Genomic DNA, 25,612 nt, shown 5'->3' with positions numbered 1-25,612 from the left:
GTCCCCCAGCCTGGTGTCGGGGTGCAGGGGCGTGGGGGGTGCGTGCGCTGGCTGCGTCCCTGCGAGGGGTGTGGGTGTGTGCGCAGGACCCTGCGGGGTCTGTGCGGGGCTGCCGGGGTGTGGGGGTGCCTGCGTCCCCCCGAGGGGGCTGGTACCCACGCGGGATGTCCCCGACACGGTGCGTCTCTGCGGGGGGGGGGTGTCGCTGCGCGGTGCGCGCGGCCCTGCGGCGCGTGTGCTTTGTGCAAGGGGGAGGCACGCGTGTGCGGGGGGCGGGGGTGCCGCCCTGCCCCCGCCCGGGCTGCTGCCCACGCTGTGCCCCGAGGGGGCGGGCCGGGAGGCGGGGCGGGGCGGGGCGGCCGCTGCCCCCAGGCCCACGCGGGGCCCCGCTTGCCACTCGCCCGGTGGCGGCGGCGGCCGTGGCCGGGCGCGGAGCGGAGCGGAGCCGAGCCCCGCCGTCGCCAAGGGAGGCTGGTGAGCGGGGAGCGGGGCCGGCGGGCAGCGCCGCGGGCGGGCGCCGCGCCTCCGCCTCCCGGGACAAAGCCGGGCTGGGAGGGACCCCGCCGCCGCTCGGGGCCGGGGCGGGGCTGCCGGGGGTCCGGGGCGGCGGGGCCGTGCCGTGCCGTGCCGTGCCGTGCCGTGCCGTGCCGGTGGGGCCGTGCCGTGCCGGTGGGGCCGTGCCGGTGTCCACCGAGCACGCGGGCGGCGGGGGGGGAGGCCGGCCCGGGGCGCGCACCGGCCCCGACCGGCACCGCCGCCCGCCCCGGCGGGCCCTGCCCGGTGAACTTTTCCCAGTCCCGGTGGACGCCCGGCGCCCCGGAGGGGCCGTCCGGCAGCCGGAGCTGCTTGGGCTGGGGGTTTCTTTTAGCGCCGGAGCATCCTGGTGCCGCATCCTAGCGTCTCTGTCCTGGCTAACAGGTAGCCTTTCTGCCGGCTCCTTGCCGCTGCCCCGGGAGGCGCGGGGCTCCGGGGTGCCTCAGGCCCGGCTCCTGGCTTTCGCCTTGCCCGGGGGGGCCGAGCCCGGCCGGTTTCCCCGCGTGGGTTGGTGCGGGCTGGGCGCCGGCTGCCCCGCCGGCGTGCGGACACGGGGCCGCCTGCCCCGGCGTCTGGGCAGAGAGAAGCAACGGCCGGTTTAGCTGCAGCAAGGGAAATCCCGCTCGTTAAAAGGCAGTTGGCAGCGTGGATTACTAAAGCAGAAGTGAAGAGTTTTCTCTGGCTCCGGTCCCTGCTTTCCTCCCTTTGATTTTTCTTTTTCCTTTGCTGGCTCTCATCAGGACACTTGTTCCACTTCGGGTGATGCCGTGCTCTGCTTGCCAGATCTCAAAGGAAACAAAGCAACAGTGCTAGGATCGTTTTTAAAGATGTTTTCCCTGCAAATACTGTAATCTTGTTGAAGATGCTGGGGTACACCCGAGAGTGATTTGCTGTCCTTTGGTTAATTTGGACTCTGTGAAGTCCATGGGGAAAACCTGTCCAAAACAGTCTCTTCCCTAAAAAGAGAGAGACGTGCACTAATCTGGTTTGTGAATCCCATGGATATTCCCCTTTTTTCTGCTCTTTCATGAAACAGATCCTAACTTAGCAGCTTGCCAGACAGAAGGAGTTTGCAGGTACTAATGCTTTAGCCGATCAAAGCCTCCCTTCCCAAAGGTGGCATTTGAATTCAGGTGACGCTTGTGGGTCAGCGGCTCTTCCCCCGCTTCCAAGCTCTTACTGGTATTCTTTCCTCTCGCCGTGCAAGAGGGTGGCTGTGGGGAGGATGGCCAGGGCATCTCTGAGCCCAGAGGCAAGAGGCTTCACTGAAGTGCAGGCTGGTTCAGAGGCACGTGCAGGTGCAAAGGTGTCCATAGCTATGGTGGTGTTGCAGTACGCTTGTGTGGAGGAAGCACTGAAGGATCAGGCTGGTAAATCGTGTTCTTGTGCAGTCAGGATTGGGGTGTAAAAGTGCCTGTTCACTCAGAGACCCTCAGAGAAGGAGCCTCAGTTTGCTTTGCCTTTGCATTGGGGTCAGCTGGCCAGGAGATGATGACCTAAAGTTGGCTAGGTGGGGAAGGACTCTGTGGAGCGATGTGGGGGACTTGTGTGCCCTGACACCTGTACCAGCCGGCTGCAGTTTTCCTGATCTAGTTGTGTTTTCTGATCCTCTCTTCCCTAATCCCCTGAGCTTTGTGGGAGTCCTCATCTGAAGTATCTCCAAAGTTGTTAGCTCCAGGTAGCTACTGGCTGAGTGCAATCAGACCTGGCCATGCGGGGAGGGGGGGCACAGGAATGCAGGAATGTCTTGTTCCTGGGGCATTTCCTCCTGGGGAAGGAAGATGGGAAGGGATCCTTGTCTGTAAGTAATCCAAGAGCAAAACGTTTCTCCCCTTGCAGACAATGAATCATTTCAGCGAGCTGACACTGTTATTTGAGGCTCCTGGCAAACCAGGTAAGAGCTTTCTGCCAGGCACTTGCTCAAATCAGTGCCAGCCCCAGCCTTGCTGATTGCCTTTCTCTGTTGCACTGGGTGGGAGAGAAGCCTTTGTGTACCACGACAGTAATCACAGTGGTGCTTCTGGATGAAGGAAGGTTGTTGCCAGTCCCCTTGGTTACACAGTCGCTGATTCTAGTCCTTGTATCTCCAGGCCTTTTCATGTTCTAGAGAGAGGATGCCACTTTGGAGAAGGAATTTTTGCTGCCTGGCTCTGCTTGTGGGGCTGTGAACAGCTATTTCCAAAACCTCTTTCCTTTACCCTTGATCTAAACCTTGCACGAGGCTGGTTATACATGCTCGTTAAACAGGGAATTAAATCACATAGGAATGCTGCTTGCTTGATGTCTTCTCTATTACAGAGCTATGCTTAGAAGTTGAGGCTTTTTAAGTGATTGTGTGGGCTTTAGCTAAGCTGTGAAAAAAGCCTTGTAAACAATAAGCCTTTGTGATGAAGGCAGAGTAAGTGTAATTATCACCTGTCCTATTAAAAATCTTCCCATTTTTGGGCCCAGCCAAACTAATCAGACAGTGTTGTGCTTTTCCAGATAACTAGGTGATCTTTAAGAGTGGCTCTGGGAAGCAAGGGCAAAATGAGCAGCGGAGGACAGTGCAGAAGACGCAGAGGGCTCTCGGTCTGAGCCACGAGGATTTGAAGATGTCTGCGTGCAGTGACTTTGTGGAACACGTTTGGAAGCCCGGCTCCTGCAAAAACTGCTTCAACCCAAAGAGTTCCCATCGGCTGCAAACACCCCCAGACGTGGGAGCTTGTGGCGTGCTCCCGAATGGAGTTAAGACCAAGCCTGAGAGCCCCGCGTTGGAAGACGAAGGTGTAAATACCTCTCCCTTCTCAAAGCCAACAATTGCTGTGAAGCCAACTATGATAAACTCAGATGTTCCTGACGCATGGGCGGATGTGAGTATGAATGCAGATCTGTCACAGGTAATGATTAATCCAGTCAAAGCATGACTTCCCATTACTTACCTCTCCTCGGGAGTGCTAGGAATATCTGTTAAAATGGTTTCCTTCCCTTTGTTTTTCCTTCTGGTCTTCACTCAGATTTTTAAGCCTTATATTGGCTTCTCAAAGTATCTTTGGCTGAAGCCGAATGAGATGTTGCTCACAAGGCATGTGCAAAGGAGCTTAAAATACATTGTTTGTTTAGGAACTTCCGGATTTTAAATGAGGATGCGGGTTAAAGTTATTTTCCTGGGAAGATATACTGGAAAGAAGCCCTGTCTGGTTGCAGTCAGTGCTAACTGGATCCATGGTCTTCGTGGGTGGGGAAGAAAGCACCCTACCTTCCTAGCCCAGCTCCTTGGGCTCCCAAGCTTTGCCAGAGCAGTAGTGCCCTCTGGGTGTAGCACTGCTGTCTGCCTGCAAACTGGCAAGCCCTGGTGGTGTGAGTTGCTATCGAGATGGGTGGTTCATTCCTCTCCTCGACAAGTTGATATCAGCACTGCCCCAGTGATGTGGAATGAAGCCTGGGCTGCTGCCACCCTGCCCGTGGCGTAGGTGTGCTCCTATCTCCCGCCCTTGCCCCAGAGGAGAGTCAGGGCTCGCCGGCTCTGTTCTTAGCCTCCCGTTGCTCTCCCTCTCTGGGGATAGATGGCACACGAGCGTAGGCTGCCGTCATCGGTGGGGTTTGATCTGTGCACGCAGATTTGGCCCAAGGCTGAGTTGTACGCTATGGGAGCAGGTTCTGCCACCCTGGGGCTGGCGGTCGCTTCGCAGGCATGTGTTACCCTCTGCCTCTCCCACTCCTCCTCTCCCTTGGCAAGCAGGACAGATCTCCCTCAGATAAAGAGATTTCGGATACATTTCCCCGCCTACTCCCCAGTCCCTACTGCTGAGCGTAGCCAAGCTGCTATCCCAGGATAACCTGTGATAGTCCATGTCTGCGTTCCGGAGCGTGCGACTCTGGAGCAGCAGTGTGAAATTAAATTAAAATAAGCAGAGAGAGGTGCAAATATTCCTTCCCTCTCTGAATCTTTAATTGCATGGTGGTTCGCAGACAGGATGACAGGTTGGACACGTTTCTGGCAGTGAACCCGCAGAAAGAGAAAGGGGAATGCCTTATTTCAGTGCGTTGCCATTGTTGGTAATGCAAGGATTGCAAATGGTCCAGGAAATAGGACAGGTGTAATTTAAGTAGAAAAGGTTTGCGGTAGTTATTGGTGGGGTGAGCACAGAGCAAAAAAGACTGCAAATGCCAGAGGACTTCTCTGTGGAGCTGGTTTTTTTTTCTTTTTTTTTTTTTTTTTTTAAATATTTCTCTTTCATTTTGCATATGCACATCCTGACAGCACGCTTGTCTCTTTGGCCTGTGCAGGTCAGCTGGGGCATGGTTTCTGGCAAACACCTCCTTCTGAAATCAGGAGATGCCCAGCGGATCTGCCTCGACAATTTTGGCAATGGTGGTGTGAGAAAGCCCTTCCTTCACAACCCGCCGAGTGACTGCTTGTCTTGCTGTCCTCCTAGCTACTCCATGGTGGGCCTGCGCAGCCTGGAGAGTCGAGCAGAGAGGAATGTCTCCATCCACAGCCTGGTGCTTGTGGGTGAGCTGGGCAAGCAGGAGGACAGAGCCAAAGACAAGTTTGCCCTGCCGCATCGGGCCCCCTGCCCTAATCCATCCGCCGTGGGGGACAGAAGCACCGCGAACTCCAGCAGAAACCCTTCTTGCCAAGCTAGAGAAGGAGCAGCGCTCCCCTCGGAGGGTGACTGCGGTCGCCTCTCCTCCGGCTTTGAAAGCGAAGGGGGCGAGTACTGTTCAATCACGGATTGCCACAGAGAGCGCCCGGTCTCGCGGGAGCCACGTTGCGCGGAGGGGAAGGGTGCCCGGTGTGAGGAGAGCCCCGCTCCCTGCGGATGGAGGCAGCGGGATGCTCCTGAGATTCCCAGGCCGAGTGGCAGGGCAGTCAAGTTCGGCGAAGAGGAGCGCAGAGCTGTGAATGTGGCCTTCTGCATCACGAAAGACCAGGGCGATCCTCTCCCCTACGCCCTGTGTTCAGAGAGGAAAAAGCTGGCTCTCCGCGCCGAGCCTGCCGCCCTCCCTGAGAGCACGGGGAGCAGCAAGGCAGCTGCCTTTGCTTTGTCCCGGGAGGACGAGGACTTGCCTCTCCCTGGAGAGCCCTCTGTCACCGGAGGTCCCCGGCCGGAGGGTTCGAGCACTCCTCAGCAGGCTCTGGTGGAGCCGCAGCGCCCTCGCCTCGCCGAGCCAGCCTGCGGTGATCCCATCTATGCCGAGAGCACCAAGAGGAAGAAGGTGCAGCTGAAGGCTGTTGGCAGGCAGGCAAAAACGGAGAAGCTGGCCCGCAGCGCTGGCAAGGAGCAAGCCGATGGGGCGTGGAAGGATGGTGGCTGGGCTGTGGGTGGTGAGAAGGAATACCAGGACTCCGCTGGCCAGGTGGCAGCAAAGATAACTATCATGACCGCACACACAGAGGATGATCACAAGACAATATTCCTCAGCAGCCCTGACTCGGCGGTGGGAGTTCAGTGGCCGTGCATCAGCCCCACTTCCCACCCCGATTTTGGGACTTCATCACCTGCCATTGAGCCTGGAGAGATTTTTCAAGCATCTGGAAGTGAAAACAGCCCAAGATTTCATCTGGCAGCTCCTGCCAAGACCTCAGTTACTGAGAGTCCAGCCATTCCCCCCAAAATGTCCAAAAACAGCCAGCCGGGCAACGAGGGGAACTGTGTGCCCCTGGTAAGCTCCCATGTGGCGAGGTTTGGTGATGACAACAGCCACGACGGAGCTGGTGTTCAGCTGCTGCCGAGGAGCTATACTGATACGGGCGCCTTCGGGGCCTCCCCTTCTCCGTGCACTCATGTCAATGGGGTCTCTGTGGAGGAGTCCAGCAGAGGCCTGGCAGGCTCGTCCTATGACAGGAGGCAGAAATACTACACCCCAACGTGGACCAAGCAGTGCCGGATAGAGGAGGAGGAGGAGGAGCAGGAGCAGGAGGAGGAGCAGGAGCTCTTAACCCACCCGTGGGCAGTGGGACCTGAGAATGGAAGAGCTGGTGCCGACCTTGTGGATGAAGGCCCGATGCTGGAGAGCCAGACTGGGATCAGCAAATCGTCGTCTTTCTCCTTTGATTTCCCTAAAGACAAGAGCAATAGCATGGAGTTTGCACCACCGCCACCACCGCCGAAAAAGCAGTCCAGGTACAGCCCTGTGAGTGTGTGTGTGGCAGTCTGTTAACCATTTGCAATCGGGATGTTTGCTGCAGGTATTGATTGACTAGAAGGTGCTTCCCCTTCTTTTTTTCTTTGCTTTCTGTTCAAAGGTGGGCTTTCAGGAGCATGGGTGGAAAAACTACTTACTTTTTTACTCTGAAAAGCTGTCAGATCTTTGCAAGTCCTGGTTCGAATGCTGTGTGTACTTGCAAAAGCCCTTCAGGGCTGCAAGGTACAGCCTTGGGTCCCAATATTCAAGTGAGAACAAGGTCCATGCCCAGGACGGCTGGTGTTTCCCAGGCCAGCTTCATTCTGTCTTGGCACAGTTCCTTCGTGTTGAATAGGATAGAAAATCTGGGGTTGCGAGCTCCTCTTGCAGGTGGAACTGGGCAATTTCTCTTGGTGCTAATAGCAAGGGCCTCTGCAATTCTCATTTTCAGTTTGGTGCTAATGTCTTTTTGCTTTTGAGGTTAACTCTTGAAGCTGCAGTTTCCCAGGGAGGACTCCTTGCCTGCAAGCAGGTAATTGGAGCTTGCCTAGCGTGCGCTCATGATGTGTGTGAGCTGCCTGGCTTCAGGCAGCCTTCCCCTCGCCGCTCTCCTGAAAGTCAGGTTTGCAGGCAGGGTGACAGCAGGCCCTACGAAACACGTGAATGAGGGAGAGCTGTCCATCCGGGAAGGAAGTAGCTTTGCTCAGCAATTAAAAAACGAGGCTCCCAGTACTTTGTGTGCATTCGGTATCTGCAGCTGTGTGTTATCACCAAAAAAAAAAAAGTGAGGGGAAAAAACCCCAAAAACAAAAAAAAGAGAAACCAAAGGAAGAAAAATGTATTTCCTTTCAATGCAACTAATGGATTAGGTTGTCTCATCATAGTGGGGAGGGATGCTTTCACAATCTGCGGGTGTCCTGTGTTTACTTTATTGCATGCGTCAGTTTTGTTACCTGGAACTGTGCACTGTACAACAGATTTTACTCCAGCTCCTTGATTTAAAAGTTGAAAGAAGAAGGGATGGGTGTTTGAAGGAGAACTTGTTCTTGGGATCCATGCTCAAGCTTATATGTAGGCATTAGTGACCTCCAGGCTGAGACTGTGGTTGAGTTGGCCCATCCTCCGTTTTGTTCTCACACTGAATTTTCAATGGTTTTAGGGTTGGCTAGCCCAGGGAACTAGTGTTTTTAATTGACCAAGTGGTGAACAAATTAGGTTTCTCTAGGAAAAGGAAGAGATGAACAAGAGGCTTTAGTTCTCCTTAATTCTGCGCTTCCTGCTGTGATGCTGCATGTCTGCTGGAGTCAGAGGAAAGAAAAGGTCCACAAGCAAGTGAGCACAGAGATGAGCTTTATTGCCTTTAAAATCAAAGAGGACACTAAGATGTGCTTTAGCTTTGACCCTGTGAACTTCCTCTCATGGCTGCTGCTTGGTTGTATCCTGTCAGCCCGTGGCTTGGGGTTGTATTTGCCACGTGAGGCAGCCAGAGCTGTGATGATACAATGCTGTCGAGCAGTGATCATTTAGGAAACACCAAGTTGCCTGCTGAAAGTCCTCTAGGACCTGATTCCTTCCCCTGCAGAGCAGAGGTCAGGGGGCAGGCCAGAAGGGTGGTGGCACCCAAACTCAGCGATATATATCCCAGCAGCATATTCCACTTGCAGTGCTAGGACCTCCTTCCGCTCATGGAGGAGCAGCCATGCAGAGCCCTTTGTCTGTACTGGGGGCAAGGATGCTTCCCTGGCAGTGCTCGGAGTCTCCTTTCTGCCTTCATGAGGGCTGGGAGTGGAGGCAGGGGGCTCCTTGATGTGTCAGGGTGTCTCCTTGGTTGGGTGACTTGGACCAGCTGTGCTCCAAGCCAGAAGCATGCCCTGCTCTTGCCCTCCACATGGAGTTATGATCCGTCCTGAGGGGCATGGAGCGTTTTCTGCTCCTTGGAGGGGCTGTTTCACGCTCCTGGTGTGACTGGGCTGTGCCAACTCTAACTGTTGCTTCTCTGAGTCATCCTGAAAGCATCTGTGTGCTAGAAAGCCTGTGTGAAAGAGGGCAGGGAAACTGAGGTCAGGGAACATGTGGCATCTGTGACCAGGATCTCTGGCATAGCCATAAACCCTGCCAGGTGGTTGAGGTAGGTGCTGCATTGCTTTTACCCCCTGTGGCTGTAGGCAATGTGTTGTGCTACGTGTATTTGTCTCCTAAACGCCTTGATGCCTGCAGTTGAGCCTTGGGGCACCTTACTCAAAGAGCATAGCCCTCCCTCCGGCTACCAAACCCCTGTGCAGCCGGCCCGAGGAGCGATTTGATCAGACGGCAGGTTTCGCAAGCCGTGCAAACCCAGCTGGTTGCTTTATTTGTTTGCGTTGAGGGTGCTCTCGTTTTCATCTCAAGCGTGGCTTCTCTGAGCGTGTCGATGCAGGAACCAGGGTGTTGTTACCTGCGCGTGGTGGTGGGAGAGATGGCTACGTGCACAACTGGTGAAAATCACCATAGCAGGATTGTGTTACCCTGGGCAGTCATTGCTTGCAGCTTCAGGTCATGACACAACTCTTACCTGCTGCTGGAGGAATATCTCCTCTGGTCTTCCTGGCTGCAGCCAAACGCCTGAAAAAGGGAGGAGGTCTTGCACACAAAGGTGACTCTGAGACACATCCATACTCTCCTAGGCCCGGGCAGTCTGTGGGCATGTGTTTGCCCGCGATGGAAGAACCACCACTGATACTTCTGTTACGGTTATGTAGGCCCTCACAGAGGCAGAGCTCATCAGCCTAAGATGTTCTCTGGTGGCACAGCTGCCAAGGCTCCTTTGATGGATGGATGTAGATGAAGCCAGAGTAGACCTGGTTGTGGCACAGTCTTGGGGGCTGGGGCTTAGCAAATCAGGGTTCATTTCAGCTGGAGGAAAGGTGTGTAACCATCCTTTTTTCTTCTAGATCTCAAGCTGTAGCAAGATACTTGATTTCATGCTGGAAAATGAAGCCTGCCTGCTTGACTTTACTAATTAAACTTAATTGTTTATTTTAAAGAAAACTTGCATGTGTGTTCAAACTAGTTTCAAAGCAGAGAAAGAAAAAAGTGAGTCTGTAGATTTTGTTTTGTTCATCTTGGCTCTAACAATTAAAAGGGAGAAAAGTTTTTACAGGGTAAATTCCTGCCAGGCACTGAGGAAACTCTGTTTTGCAGTAAGCTGTCTCTTAGCATGGTGGAAGGAGTGATTTTAGGGAGTTTTAAAAGTTGGCGCAAAAAAGGAAAATAATGAATTTGTGCCTGTTTCTTCATACAATCCTTTTTTCCTGCTTGTTTGAATGATTATAGATATTTAAGGTATGCTTGGTCTGAAACGGAATGGAAAATTAGTTGAATTACAAGAGGAAAGAGATTGAAAAGGGAAGATGGTGGCTGGTCTTCTTCCAAAAGCCGGGAAGGTAGTTGGCTATGGAAAGGGCTCACCAGGGGAACCTGGTGAGCAATGTGCAATGACGACTTAAAGGTTCTTTGGTGTGAAATGCTCTAGCGTGGCCTTCAGTTTCTTGGCATGAGGGATGAATCATTGCTGAAATTTATGTCTCTCTTATGCAGAGGGTCAGGCTAAAAGATCCTGACGGTTCCTTCTAGCCTGCAAAACCTTGACGGTTAATTTATTTCATGTGCCTCTTAAAGGGAGTGGTGATGCTGTTTTGCGTCTTGAGCTGTTGGCTCTTGAGCTGTTTTCATCATAATTAATGCCACCTTCAAAAGGCAGCGCCGTAGATAGCTTCTGAAATCTGCTGAATGTGCACGCTTGGAGTAACAAAGGTGTGTAGCACGGCACATCCCAACACCCGCCATTGCTGAAAACAGGCAGGACAAATGAGCTCGAGGTGTGCCGAGATTGCATGTTACGGTGCTGCTGCTGCCGCTTGTTGCCAGAGGGAACAGAAAACAAGAGCATTACAAAAAACTACGATGTTGAGAATTGGATCACCAGGAAAAGAGCCAGGTTTGTTCCTCGCTAGGGAGGTGGTGCTGGCTGGTGGGACTGTGCTGTGTGTTTCTTGCCAGGAATTGGTCTGTGACGGAGCAGCGCTGCACCTGAGACAGAATACTCCCCTTTTCTTACCATTCCCGAGGTACCCATTTCTCTTTAGAGCTCAGTGTCAGGGTATACCCCGGTGACAAAAGCAGACTGGCTACATGGAGCTGCTGTGGCAATTGCAAATGCAATTGGATGTCACGTAGGTCCCAAATTTTGACCCTCTTCTCCATGACTGTGGATGATAGCAAGGACTTGCTGTGTTTGGTCTAGGACAAGCCAGATTTATCATTATTTAAAAAAACAAACAAACAAACAAACAAAACCAAAAACCTCTGGATGATCTATTTAAATACATAATTAATAATTAAATAAGTAAATAGAGCAAAGAAGGGAGGGTATGGCTCAAGCAGGAGAGAGAATCACGCTCCAGGAGAGGGAGGGAATACACCTTTTGGATTCTCTCTGTGTTTTTTGTCTGAAACTAATCAGGAATTTCTCATGCTGCTTCTGCCACTGGATCGTTTTTAAAAGGTTGTGATTTATCAACCAATCTTGTAGGAGAGACTGTTTCTTTTAAAATGGAAGTCATTCACTGTTCTGTGTTTTTCCTATCTTGCCACTTAAAAAAGCGCAGAGTTGGAAATGGAAATGAGATTTGTTGTCCTCTTCACCACACGGGAGGATGTCCTCTTCACCACATCCGCACCCCATCTGAATTTCCCCTTGCAGCTCCAGACTCCAAACCCTTGTTTCAACTTAACCTGTGCTACATAAAACCTTTTGGTACAGGGAGGAGAGGTGTAGTCCTCTGCACAGAGCTAGGAGTGTTTCAAAACCCTCTCTTTCTCTCGCTTTGATTTTGGTTTCTCCACATTTGCCAGGTAGTAGCAGAAGGATAAGTACAAATCCAAGCCTCAAATGTTGTAAGCTCCTGTATGCTGGTTTTTAACTGCCCTGTGCATCCAGGGGAAGATGCTGGAAGAAACAGCAGTGGAGGGAGGAGGAAAATACAATTATTCACACTTCATGATAGACAAGTATATGGTACAATGGTGCTTCCTCTTGTGTAATAATTATGCCAGCCATGTGTTTGTTTGATGCTGTAATGCAGTCTGGCTTTTCTCTCTGCTGTGCATTAGTTCCAGTATTTTATTTGGGAGGGGGTCCCCTGTTGACATTATCACCAGACTTCTCCTGGAGCGCGGTTTGGTTTGTGTGTGTTCTCTGCTCTCCTCTGCTTCCTTCCCCTGTTGCATGATTTATAAAGCTCAGCATCTCTGTTATCTGTTCAAGTCCTGTCATCTGTGCTGAGAAGGAGCGACCCCGTCCTGCTGGCACAGCAAGGCTGGGAAACCCCCGTGATGGGCTCCTTGGGATCGGGTCTCTGTGCGGGGGAGAGATGCTTTCCAGCATCCTCCACCGCTGCCAACAGGCTGTGTGTGTGATGGCCGCTGGAAAGGAGCAAGCGGGAGCCTTGCAGCTCTTGCGTCTGAGTGGCCTTCTCCCACTCTCAAAACCTCCCTGCCCCTTGCACTTCTGGAAGGTAACCAGATCTGTGTGTCAAATCTCAGGCAGGAAACACAAGCCGAAGGTATGCCTGGATTCCGAGGGATGCCTGGGGTGATATCCCCAGGCACGTGTGTCTGCTGCGGTTAGGGGAGCCATGCTTTGGTGCCCATCTCCACCCTCTCTCTGAAAGTGCAAGGTGTGCAGCTGGCAATGCTGGAGTCCCACAGCAGCATCAGTCTGTGTGGGACTGTCTGTCAAACCAATCTGTCAATCTGTTAAGAAATGTGAAATTAAACACATGGCTACTGCTCAAATACAAATCACGGGAAGGACAAAGCATGCCCTGGCCAGAGGTGCAACATGGGGCATGGCAAATGATCCAGGCCCCTTTGCAATGTTATAGAACTCCAAACTGTGGTTTTGGTTTTGGGGGGTTTTTTTGGGTGGTGGGTGGTTTTTGGTTGTTTTTTTTTGTTTTGTTTTGTTTTTTTTACAAGACCACTGTTTTCAACCTTGACTTGTTTTAGGCAGGACTGTGGGAATGGTGTGGAAAGCCAGCTGGATGAAATTGTTTAGGATGGGAAAACCGGAGAATAGTGAATGGGAAGGGTTGCCTGAATATGGCAGCGTGTTGCATGCAGGAGGCTGAGTACTTGAAGTGTATTTAAAGCTGCCAGAATAATTTGGAAAGCTGGAAATCCTGTCTTTTTAGGTTATTAGATTGGGAGAGCTGACTCTTGTGACCTGTTCTTTATGCACTGGCACATGAAGGAGGCTCTGGTGCTGCTCTTGACGTTGCTCATTACATGTAAGGTGCTGAGCATGGATTTTGGACATGGAGGTAAATTAACCACTGCTACATCTTTCTGAAGGGGAGTGGAGCCCACAGATGTTAGCAAGCCAGCTGGGGGGGGGCAATCACGATGATTTCTTCAGGTTTAAGATAGGTTGATGCTCTTTATTTCCACTATCCTTTGGTGAAAAGGGCGAGATGGAGAGTAGCCACCTGTGCCCTTGCAGTCGCGTGTGGTGGAAAGGAACGCTACAGAGCAGGGGAAATTCAGGTTAGCTGTAAATTGGGATCCCACAGGTTGTCGCGGTGATGCGTTGTTCACCTCCTCTTGGGGTGGAATTTTACTGAAGTGGGAGAGTTTGACCCTAGCAAGTGTTTTCAGTAATGCTTTGGTATAGTGGGTGGTACTTTAATCTGTGCAGGCTGCAGCCTGGGCTTCAAGCAGCTCTTAGGAAAAGGAGGAGATGTAAAGCGGCGATATTTCCAGGCGGTATTAGCTGCCCTGGCTGTAACACTGAAACAAGAGCAGGATGTCGTTTAAGCGGCAAACAATTTCTATTTCGGTGTGCCTATTCAGGAACTACATTTTACATAAGTCACGGCGGTACGGAGAGGAAACGGGGCTCTCTGTACATCTGACTTCACCGCGACGTTGAGCTCAGCAGATGCAGCAGCCAGCGCGGTTCTGGCAGACGCCGCGTTGCGCCCAGGTTGCTTGGAGGAATAGGTGTGGCTGCGTGCGGTGGACCTTGGACCCCGCTGAGCAAAGTCCCATCTCTCCCTGAGTGCGGGAATGGTAAGGCAGCTCTGCGGATTTGTGTTTAAGTGATGGGAAGGAAACAGAAATGTACCAACTTTTCGGGGGGTGGTGGTGGTGGAGGGGGAGGGGAGGAATGTGTTAGAAAACCTCTCATCTGTGCAAATAGAGACCACGCTCTTGCAAAATCGTCGTCTTTTCTTATGGATTCAAACGCTTCCTTGATTCTTGCCGGGTCAGACAGTGCACCCGCATGGGTGTGCATCCATGCATTTTTTTCCCTCGAATTACTAAAAGTGAAATGTCTGAGAAAGTTATAGGATAAAGATATATCTTTATAATAAAAAAAAGAAGAAAAGGATTTCAGTCCAGTCGGCTGCTTTCAACAGCATTAATTGTAACAGAGCTAAAAACCTCAATGTGTCTCTCACACTCTCTCTCTCTTTCTATTTTTTAACTGTGTGGTGCATTGCAAAGTTTTGCAAATCATCCCCAAGAGGCTTGCCATGGTAAATTCATCACTGGTGCAAGACCAGTGTCTCTGCTGAGTTATAGCTGAGGTGGTTTTTAGAGCCTTATTTTCATCAGCCGCTGAGTATTTTTAGACCGAGGCTGCTCAGGCAAATGAGGAAGTCTGGCAGAAGTTTCTTCCGGGCTTCTCATACACTCTGCGCTCCATGTGGTGGTGTGGACACGAGAGTAAGTGCTTTGTCTGGATGGGGAACAAAACATTTCTCAACCTTCAAATAAAACGCTTGTGGCATCTGCTGTGCTTGGGGGTTTTGGAAGAGGAGGGATCCTGTGCGCGTGAACAGGGTGGCACAAGAAAACCATCATGCACGTCTTTTGTTTGTCTTTCTCAGCAGCCGTTCAGCCGTCTGATTAGGAAACACCGGATACCTTCCAGCAAGATAGCTGGTGGAAGTCCTTTTTCTTTTTTACAAGTCTGCCACTAACCTTTTTGCATTCTTAATCAACAACGTGTTGAATTTTATCAGCAGATTGGCAGTTTTACTTTAAAAATGTGGACCAATAACCTTTGTTTGCTGGCCGATAGAGTCTGAACTGTACCAAACCTAGGAGTGTTTGTGCTCTGATGTGCCGCCTGATTTCAACAGTTTCTGTTGCTTTCCAAGGAGGAAAAAATGAAGAAAATGCAGGGAAAATTCCTTATCTTAGCGAAAAGTCCTGCTTGTCTACAACTGATCACTTCAGCTGTGACCTGGCAGGTTATAAGCCCAGTTCATGGTTTGTTTATTTAATTTTTTAGAAGGACGCTGCATGGAAAACTGTAGGTCTTACATTAAAAGCTGCATGGTAGGTCCTGAGTTTGGCAGACACTTGTTTTCTGCAGAGGCGCTTCTTCTTTCGGAAGGTGTCAGTTGTTGTTGTCTGTGATGCACTGAGGAGACCACAGCTGCTAGGGTTGAACTCGTCTTCCACTTACGCCTCTGCCATGAAGGCATTGGGTTCTGACACCCAGCCTCAACCTGCCCTTCTGTAAAATGGGAGGAGTGAGGCCACTCCCTTCCTCTGAGAACTTTACTGAAGGCAAATGCTGATGGGTCCCTGCTTCCCAGTGACAGTGGCCAAGATGGGATGTGGTCCAGGACCCCACATGTGCTAGGCAAAGGAGGCGCAGACTGGGGCTGGATGCTGTTGGCTCAGTGGTTTTCTCTCTGCTCAAGCACAGCTGGTTAGTCTTGGGGGGCTGGCATGGGGGCTGCAAGTCTATAACCTGCTCAGTGTCAGTGGGACGTGATCCCCGGGTGCCAGAGAAAGAAAAAAAAGGGCAGAGGAATGAGGTACTATGGCATGGTAAAAGGCTGCACAGAGTCTGTATGGGACCAAGCTAAGGCTCCTCTGGGTTGAGTCTCCACGCCCAAGTGCATGCAGGGTATCTTTTGCCATTTGTCTCCTGACTCTTCTGTTTCACTCTCTCTAGGCACGCTCTGAAAATGAACTCGAATAACGCTGAGTTGGAGAGGGTCAGCAACAGCTCTGCTGAGAGCCTCAGCCCACCTTTCAGAAGCATCCATGTCAGCTTCACGGCTGGCTCCACCGACAGCCTCGACTCGGACACACAGACCGGCAGTGATGGCAGTAAGTGACCATTGGGTGTAGGAGAGGTAGCATCGGACCTGAGGAAGGAGTTATTTCCATGCTGAGTCCCACTGCTGGGGCAGCACCTTCAGAGCAGGGATCATGAGGGTCCCATCACCTAGTTCCCCCAGCAACCCTTCATCTTTCCACTTCTCCTGTCCTTCTGCCTCTTGATGCACGTAAGATGAATGTGGCAGTCAGGCCAACATCATGGGCTTTTTCCTCTTACATTTGGCAAGTGCTAAAATTATTCATCCTGCGGCTCTCCTCTTGTCTAGATAAAACCTCCATCTGAAAGCAATTGTCATTATCCTACTTGTGCTTCATATGTTCCACAAGGTCACAAGTAGCCCTGCCATAGAAAGTCCTTCATAAATTTGAGGAGTACCAGAAGGAGTCTTGTGCTAGAGGTGATCTCTCCCTCTCATTGTGTTCTCAGTTATTTCTTGAAGGGGAAAAAAATCTGCCTGCACTCGTTTAACTGAGATTAAAAAATACTTACTATGAAGTCACTTTTTCATCAGTGCGTAACTTAGACATGCACTAACGTGTTCAGCAGCTCAGAAAGTATTTCCTTTGCAAAAGCAACCTTCGTGTAGTGGAAGTTCTGTCTTTCCAAGAGCAACAATGTGCAGCAATAAAATTAAGAGCCAGAGCTCTGGAAACTCCATTTTTCCACTGCTAACTTGGAGTCTGAGAGTGAGACCATGCCAGGAAATTGTACGGGGGAAGAAAAACTCACAGATGTTGGATCTTTACTTGCTGGGCACAGAAGCAATTTGCTGTCAAAAAAGATACGGGACAAGAGGATTTCTCTGCCTCCACTAACAGAAGCAACTGTTTCAACTCGTCTCGGGAAAGTTGAGTTTTTAAATGAATAACCTGAATGCAATTTTTCTTGCTGATGCAAGCAAGAAGCTATGCAGTCAATCACTGAGTGAGGTGAGCTCAAATGAATTGGCTATGCTGTCAGATGTTAAAATATGAAGCGGGGGGGGAGCTTTTACACCCTTGACGTGCAGAAGGACTCTACGCTGAAGGTGCAAAGCACTGTTAGGAAAGTTGTGAAAGGGTTTCATTCGTTACCCTGTGCTTGGGGCAGAGCCCAGCAGCACGTAAAAAAAGGTAAGAGCAGTTTGGCATTTGTGGGCTAGGCGTGTGGACTGGTTGCCAAAGCTTCCAGCACTGACGTTTGTTTCGTAAGACTCTGTCAAGTAAATCTTGCCGCTCGAAATGGGGATTCGGCTGCATGTCCTGGCAGAGGTGCCTCTGTTGAGCTGCTCTTGGGCTGCATGCTGAAGAATTTCTCTTGGCTGTATCTTCTGTCAGAGCCCCTTGGACTGGAAATGGCAAGAGATGCCATGCTGAACGATCCCTGCCTGTGGCTTTTGACAGTGTTTTAACGGAGGGGATCTTTCCTGTGGACCAGGCACGTTATGATGCAGATCTCTGTTTCATTAAAACTTGGGGCATGCATCTCTGTTCAGCCATGGGCTCCACAGTTACCTGTGCAGCTGGAGAGCAGCAGAAACTGGAGAGCAGTCAATTGCTCAGCAACTGGGCAATGCAGGTAGACACTGGGGCAAGGGCCCAACAGGAGTCAGATAGCTCAGCACCCAGGAACTGGGGCAAAAGAGACGTGTGCTGATTCACAACATTTCTTCCAGAGCTGTTTCTGAGCACGTTGTCAGAAATGGGGTGCCGAAACTGCCTTGCATGGGAAGCTCATCTTCCGCAGAAGCCGAAATCAGCGCTGCTCATTCCTGGGGTGTCTCTCAATGCCGTTGCTTGGGATGGGGTGTATTGCAGCAGGAGCATACAGGCAGCCTTGGGAGTGGAGGGGACAAATGAAAATTGATGTCATGCCACCAAACTCTGGTGGGGAGGGACAGGGACAGATCATGCTGGCATCCACTCTGGTAGCTGAGAACTAGGGGACCTTCCCTCACCTCGTGCAGTCTCAGGTGGTGAGCAGCTAACAGGGATTGCTGTTCTGACGCAGCTGGTACAGCTTGGAGCCTGCAAGTGACAGGCCAGGACAGGCTGGGAGCTCGGAGATCCGAGCCCCTGCACTTGGAGGCAGTGCATGAGAGCTGGTGAGTCACTAGGGTTGTGAGCCTGCTGCCGGCTGACGTGCAACTGCCCCAGGGCATTCCTGGGGGACAAGCAGAGAGCCACTGTGAGGAAGTGCCTGCTGGCAGCTGAACCCTCACAGCAGCCTTGCGAGGAGGAATGATGGCTTGCTACCACTCTGCAGCTTTGGAAGCTGGTTTCAAAGAAAGCAATAGGTCCTGCTATCTGCTGAGCTTGCTTGGAGCAAAACCCCACCATGCATCTTTCAAGGTCTACACTTGCATGCAAGGTGTTAGCAGAGCTCCAGTTTATCAAGAGTCCCACCTGTCATTCAAGTGGTGTAGAAAATTCTCTGAAATAATTATGTCTCTTCTTTTAATGTCCCCTGCAGACCTCTCCACTCCACATTAATTCTTTCTCCATGACCTGAAATTATTACTCTTTATTTCAATGTTAAATCATCTTTTTTCCTTTTTTTTTTTTCCCTTCCCCCCACCCCTTCCCCTTCTTCCATAACATGCAACTGTATTACCTGTCTGCAGTCTGGCCAGGGTAGGAAAACAGCTGCTATAGCTGCCTGAAGTGAGCCAGCCATCCCAATCCCAATCCATGTGTGGATGGCATGTGGAGCTGCTTGGGGTTGAGTGGTATGTAGCGGGGCCAGGCTGCCCTCTGAGCAAAGGGGTCTGGCAATAAGCTGGGGGACAGGCAGCAGGGGGGAGCCCAGATATTTTCAGGAGGATGGAAATTGCCAAAATCCCCGGTCTTGCCCAGTGACCCTTACCTGGTGTGAGGCAGAGACAGGTTCAATATATTTCTTGGGCTGTTCTGGTCACGCTTAAGCCGGGGGGCCGGAGCTGTGTAGCATGAGTCACTCTCTCGCCGTGCCACTGAAGCACGGGGTGGCAGCTCCCAGGCAAAAGAGGCTTTGTTTAAGAGATTGTCCTCCTATCTGAGTGATTTGTTCTTACCTCCTTATACATGACATCACAGCTTAAATATTTACGCTCTACTAGCTTTTTACTACTGTGTGTGCAGTTCAGAGGGGAGTGGTTCTGGGAGGGGGGGCATTTCTCGAGATGGCTGGTTGCAGCCTGCTTTGCAAACCTGCTGTATTAAACTGGATTAAATATCTAACCCCTTCAGTGAAGCTTTGCCATCACGAATAGATGAGTATTGTGTGCTGGGTTCAGATGTAACCTGGCTTGCTGCTTTGTTCCCAGCCAGGGCCCCAGGAGAGGTAGCCTGTGGGGGTGGCAGGGACATGGAGAGGGACCTGTGCTCCCAGCCCGCAAGGGCCACTCATTGCATCTTCTTGTGTGTCGCTGTCTCCTAGGGCACTCGTCTGAGCTGAACCACTCGCCCCCTCCAGCTGAGAGCCAAGTGTTCCCCCCTGTCCCTTTCCTTCCTGCCTCTGGTGAGGATGGTCCCTCCTCTGCCCCCAGCTGTCCGCCCCCTCTGCCCCAGAAGAAGACAGTGAGCAGAACGGTGTCCTCCCCAGACGGCTTTTTTGGGGGACAGGCGTCTTCAGGCAGAGCAGCCGGTGCTGCCAGCCCCAGGCTGAACGTCAGCCACTCCGAGAGCAATGTCTGCCTCCAAGAGGAGCCTCCCTTTGTCCACCCGGCCAGCCTGGGGGGCCACCCCGGCGCCTTCTCCTCCTCTGAGTCCCTGGAGAAAGGCTCCAAAGGAAACAGCTACTGGGGCTCAGCCACTGGTAAGAGCACAGGGGCTTGTATCCCCAGCAGAAACCTCCAGTCCCTTTCCTCCTCGCAGCTCAGTGTGTCCAGCCAGGTGTCATCGGGCTCCAGCCTCCAGCTCCACAACCTCCTGAGCAACATTGACAGTAAGGAGGGGGTGTACGCCAAGCTGGGGGCCCTCTACGCTGAGTCCTTGCGCCGCCTGGTTGCCAAGTGTGAGGACTGCTTCATGCGGGAGCAGAAGAACGAGCTGCACTTCAGTGAGAACAACTGGTCGCTCTTCAAGCTGGCGTGCAACAAGCCCTGCTGCGATTCGGGGGATGCGATATATTACTGTGCCACCTGCTCCAAGGACCCTTCTACCACCTATGCCGTGAAGGTAAGCCCGTGCCCAGGAGGTATCCAGGCTTATCCCCATCTTCCAGTTGGGAGGATGAGGCAAAGAACTGCAGGGCCCAAGGCTGCATGGGGGTCCATAGCAGAGCTGGGACTGAACCTTCGAGCTTCTTTTTCCCCCTTTCTGGCGTATGGATTTGAATGAAAGAGTGGGAAGCAGACTTAGTGGTACGCCTTTGAGAAGCACCATCAGCAAACACTGGCCTGTCTTCTCTGCTTGTCTTTCTCACAGGTGAAGTTTGGCAAGCAAAACCCTTTCCAAAATGGCCGCTTTCCCGCTACCCCTTGCAAAGATAATTTGGAGAAGTAGTTTTCCTTGTACCACTGCCAGTCAGATGCTTATTGCTGCAGACTAGTAGGGTCTGCAACCCAACCAGTTTCTCTCTAAAAAGTCTTTATGCAAATACCATGTTGTTAAACTCATAGGTATTTGCCTCTGATGACACAAGCTGATGAAAGGCTGTTCAGAAGACAGCTTTTTTGCCTCTGCCTGCCTTTTAAGTGGAAGGTCTGACCCAGAAACCATGTGAGTGCTTATATGATCTTGAAACTACAGGCGTTGTTAAGATATTGTAGATCTCGATTAAACAATGCAAGGCTGACCTAGCCATGCTGTGTAAGGTCAGGTCTGAAATATTTTCCTATAACTCTACAGAATCCATGTTTGAAATGGAAACTTGAGGTGCAATAGTTCAGCTCTTTGAAACCTGGATAAGTAAGCTTATCCAACCCGTTCCATGGACATCCCATGGATTTTGGGTTCTTGACCTGTGTTACTACTTGAATGCAGAGCCTTTAATTTCTATTCGGACTTAACCCTAGGGGCATCTCATTGCTGCTTACTCTTCAGGTTGTTTTCAAAACCTAAAGTAATTCCCAAAAAAGCACTGTCAGAGATGCATTAAGCAAGGAAAAAAAAAACAACCCTCTACTGAATCGTTTCCACCATTATGAACCCCAAGGGGATGTTTTAGTTAAGTGATAGCTTTAAAGCCAGTTCATATTCTAAAGGAAGTACGGTCAACCCAACAGGGGAGCTGTAAATAACCAGAATGGAGTTAGATGAGATCTTGCACCAATACCCCTAGTCCAGCACTCGGAGCTGCAGCTTCTCTTGTGTGTTATACCTAAATCCATGGCAACTTTCCTTCTGAAACCTGAGAACTGCATGGTGAACTGCTGTGCTCCTTTTCAATCTGCGGTTCCCTGTGGCACACACACCCCTTTGCTCTTGCCTGCCGTGTTAGGTGGGGTTCAGAGGCTTAGCTCTATGGCTGTAGTGCATGAATTCTTGCCAAGGCAGAAACAGCACATGTCAATCTCAAGAGACTTAAGACGGGACTGCACTTGTGTTCCTGCATGTGATGTGGACTTACTCTGTGCCCTTGGTACGCTGCAGAGGGCCTTAACAAAGCCAAAAACACTCCGACGGTGCCGTACTCTGCGCCAGTGTAACGTGAAGTTGTGTATGTGTTTAGACATGTGCATGTGTACACCTCCTGCAAAGTTCCTGTGTGCCACCTTCCTTTCGGTAGCCAAAGTAGAGAATAATTGTGAAACTTTACAACTGGTGGATTCCTAGCTGCCCCTCCTGGCTTCTGGTACAGATTTTCTGACATGAAAGAGATCACAGACCTGTAGTTAAAATTAGACTTGGAGAGCTCAAAATGGGCAGAGGATCTGACATGAGCCAAGGAGACTGCTGAGGAGCAGGAGCCAGAGTTTGGGCTGTGCACAGGCAGACACAGCTATGTATAAAACAGTTAGAAGAAGCCAGGGTTACATGAAATGGCTTTAGAGGAGTTAAGCCAAGATATGCTCCACACCTTGGCTTCTTTCTCTGCTTAAAGATGCATGACTAAACCAGCCTCAGGCTCCTACTTGGAGCTTGCTGCATGGAGGATGCCTCTGGTGCAGCCAAAGTCACAAAGAATGGCTGGCCAGGGAAGATCTCCCTGTCTTTGTTTGGTTGCAGTTATTCTTCCAGAGATTCTGTCTCGCAGGAGTTCCTCCCCTTTTTCTAAGCCTTACATGTCTTCCCTATGTGGGGAGGAACAAGCAGACTTGTTCAGCAGAGGGCTGGAAGGCCTCCTCCACCTTTGGGGACCTTCTGCATCTTCCTGCATCCCACTGTGTTAATCTGCAGTGTGCCTAGCTCTCCAAAGCTTGTCTTTCCACAAAATAAGCATGCAGCCATGGCAGGGTATTTTTGTTTAGAAAAGAGAGGACAATAGTGATTTGAAATGCCCTGTCTCCACAGTATCGTCTCGTCTGAGTGAATTACCTGCAAATGCCTAGATTCAGACCCTTGCTAGAGGAATACAAAAGCAGCCCACTTCTCCAGCTCCTCTCTATTCTTGCATTTATTTTAACTTGGAGGCAAAATTGATTTCTTGTCCGATTTTGCACGCATGCTGTGACTGGCAGTGGCACGCTCCAGGGTTTGAAACCTTTTATGCTGCGTTTCAGCCTGTTGCTGATTCCTGTGGGTGAGATATAAATACATCACTAAATAAAAGGAAAAAAAGTGTATAATAGAAGCACCAGAAGGCCCTATAACCTAATGGATACTCCTATAATAAACCTGGGTTTGAGTTTATTTAGTCTTTAATGCAGTCATAAAGCTAAAATACAGAACAAAATGAAGATAAAAGTCATGTGGGTTTAAGAGAATCCAGATTATAAAATGCTTTTTTCCCTCGAGTTTGCTGCACTCTCACTTATTTCTAAGCCTGTTGTTAGCTCCCACTTTCTCTGGTGTTTTTTCCCTGTACTGATGAGTACAGCTTGTTGGTGGTTTCCCTTAGCCATTGGTCAGGGGTTTGAGAGCAGTCACTGACACAAGGAAGCGGAGCGGTTGAGGAGGATGTGAAAGTGGGTCCAGAGCTTAGGACCAGAGAAGGGTTAGGTGGGAAGAAAGTGCTGGAGGTCTCTGTCCACCCCTCACTCCAAACAGGGCCACCCTCACAGCTACGTCACGTTGCATGAGGCCTCATCCAGGCAAGTGTTAACGATGTTCGGAGATGGAGGTGGCACATCTTCTGCCGCAGACTTTGCTCTTCCCTCTGCAGAATGTCTCCTGGGTTGCAGGGGGGAATCTTGATGACATCCATGATGTAAAAGCTATGTTGCTTGTGTCAGCAATGAAACAAAATCTCCAGAAGTTACTCATGGGAGGACTACCTTCCTCCTTTCCTGCAGATACTGGGCATTGCCTAGCAAAGGAAGCATGTCCAGAAGTGCGATCCAGGCATCTGGTTGCTAAGGTTGGGGTGTTGCAGGACAGGAAAGATCCTCAAGCCAGGAGATAGTTTAAAGTACTAAAGGGACCAATGTGCACCCTGCTTCTACTGATGTCTTCCTTAGCATCTGCAAATCTCAGTTTAGGAACCCACCTCTGAACTTCTGGTCTCTGCCCTGTCTCTGTCACTGACTGAGGAGACTTTTCTTTTGGTCTCTTCTCACAGATTTGTAAAACCCAGGAGTCTAAGGTGGCTGCTTCGTACTGCAGCCCTGCAGTGCCAGTCCATTTCAACATCCAGCAGGACTGTGGGCATTTTGTGGCCTCTGTCCCCTCCAGCATGCTGCTGGCCTCAGATGTGGGGAGAAGCGTGCCTGGGGATGGCCTCCATCCCTCCCGCACTGCCAGCGAGCACGACTGTGTGGTGGTCATTACCCGGGAGGTGCCAAGCCAGACCACTGCCGACTTCGTGAGGAACTCGGTGACGTTGCACCAAGCCAAGCCCGAGCTGTACGAACGTCGCGTTTGCTTCTTGCTCCTGCAGCTCTGCAATGGCCTGGAGCATCTCAAAGAGCATGGCATCATCCATCGTGACCTGTGCCTGGAGAACCTCCTGCTTGTCCCCTGCAAGCCCCCCATGAGCTGTGTGAAAGCCAAAGATGACAAACACTTACCCCGCCTCATCATCAGCAATTTTTTGAAAGCCAAACAGAAGCCAGGAACTGGAGACTCCAAACTGAAGAAGAGTCAAGCCCGGCTGGCCCCGGAGATTGTGTCGGCTTCTCAGTACAAGAAGTTTGATGAGTTTCAGACTGGTATTCTCATCTATGAGCTGCTGCACCAGCCCAACCCCTTCGAGGAGAAGGTGCACCTCAGGGAGCAGGATTACAGCCCTGAGGACCTCCCTGCTCTGCCCAGCCTGTCCATCTACTCCCGGGGGCTCCAGCAGCTGGCCCACCTGCTACTGCAAGCAGATCCCATCAAGCGTGTGCGGATCACCGAGGCCAAGCGGATGCTGCAGTGTCTGCTTTGGGGGCCCCGGAAAGACCTCACCGAGCAGCCCCTCAGCCACGAGGAAGCTCTCCGCCGGGTGCTTCAGAACTGGGTGGACATGAAGCGTGCCCTGCTCATGATGAAGTTCGCAGAGAGGGCTGTGGACACGGAGCGGAGCATTGAACTGGAGGACTGGCTGTGCTGCCAGTACTTAGCGTCTGCTGAGCCGGCCTCCCTCTCGCACACATTAAAACTGCTGCAGCTGCTCTGACCTTGGATGTGTCTTGGAGACAGCTGAGGGCTCCCGGTTGCCCTGCAGCTAAAGGTACACAGCCCCTTTATACGCAAGAGGCTTGAATCTCAGCTGCGAATGCATGTTCAGCTCCTGCCCCGCACTCCGATCAGAGTGCACAAGACATGTTTAGTACCCTCAGCACTGTTAATTTGCGAGCAGGCAAAACTGGGAACCTACCCCTATTTTGGGGGATTTTTTTTTTTTTTTTTGGTATGGTAAGTCTGTGGACTAATAAACTCCTGCCTGCGTGTGTGCATGTTTCTAATCAACTCACTGTACTTGAATTGATTTCTGCGCCTGTGGGACAGTCCTTTGATCCCCACCCCCTCTAAAGCATCAGAGCCTTTTTGCCCAGGAACACCACTGCTCTCCAGAGTGGGCGGCAGGGATGAACGGTTGGCTGCTTCTCCTGGGGAGCAAGAGCAGTTCACGTAATGCTCCTTTGCAAGGCAGAACCAGGAGGGGGTTTCAAATTCACATCTTTTGTGGGTTTTGGCATCCATTTTGCTTCTCACTTTAAAAAGAAAAATTACTGTTTGTTTCTGTATATCAGCTGTATTTTCCACTGTGGGCAATTCAATATCAGCTGCCTATTACCTTCATTAGATACTAATACAGCATGGCTTTCCTGTCTGGTGGTGCAGACGTGCAGGCTGTTGATTGTGAAAGGGTGAGAGAGAGCCCAGGATGGGTCTGTTCATGAGGATGATGCTGCATGCTGGGAATTACCCCTTGTAAAGTTAATGAAATGGAAAATCCCCAATTTACCTCCAAGGCCTTGCGGGGGGAAGTCAGGGCCAGGTTGCTCTGCTTCCCCTATCCCTCCAGCTCCCTCACTTCACCTGATAATTCACCTGTCCCTTGTGTCTAGCATTTATTTAACCCCTTTATTGAGAGATGAGCTGGCATGTGAAAGGCCAGGGCCACTGGCCTGTGGTCTGGGAGGGTCTTATTGTTGCTGGTGTTTGAATTAGAAATGCATGGGGCTGGGTGCACTGCAAACCTGCTCCTCCAAGAGATGCGATGCAAGAGCAGCACGCTGGAAGAGGAAGAAGCTGGCCTGGCTCCCTTCAGCCCCTTTCCTTCCATCCAGGCATA

At 51.3% G+C, this 25,612-nt stretch overlaps 1 protein-coding gene across 1 annotated transcript; it reads left to right on the top strand.

Moving 5' to 3' along the window:
• The first annotated feature begins 377 nt into the window (after nucleotides 1-377).
• PRAG1 (PEAK1 related, kinase-activating pseudokinase 1) lies at nucleotides 378-24,969 on the top strand. The gene is made up of 7 exons (XM_072861898.1): nucleotides 378-474; nucleotides 2,374-2,428; nucleotides 3,019-3,413; nucleotides 4,804-6,644; nucleotides 15,662-15,819; nucleotides 19,229-19,968; nucleotides 23,453-24,969. The coding sequence occupies exons 3-7, from the start codon at nucleotides 3,129-3,131 to the stop codon at nucleotides 24,488-24,490; spliced, it is 4,062 nt and encodes a 1,353-aa protein (XP_072717999.1). The 5' UTR covers nucleotides 378-474; nucleotides 2,374-2,428; nucleotides 3,019-3,128; the 3' UTR covers nucleotides 24,491-24,969.
• The last annotated feature ends 643 nt before the right edge of the window (nucleotides 24,970-25,612 follow it).

Source organism: Ciconia boyciana, chromosome 5 (assembly GCF_034638445.1).
Source record: "Ciconia boyciana chromosome 5, ASM3463844v1, whole genome shotgun sequence".
Classification (NCBI taxonomy): Eukaryota; Metazoa; Chordata; class Aves; order Ciconiiformes; family Ciconiidae; genus Ciconia; species Ciconia boyciana.
The sequence above is the reverse complement of the archived record's forward strand: the minus strand, read 5'-3'. Positions and strand labels throughout refer to the sequence as shown.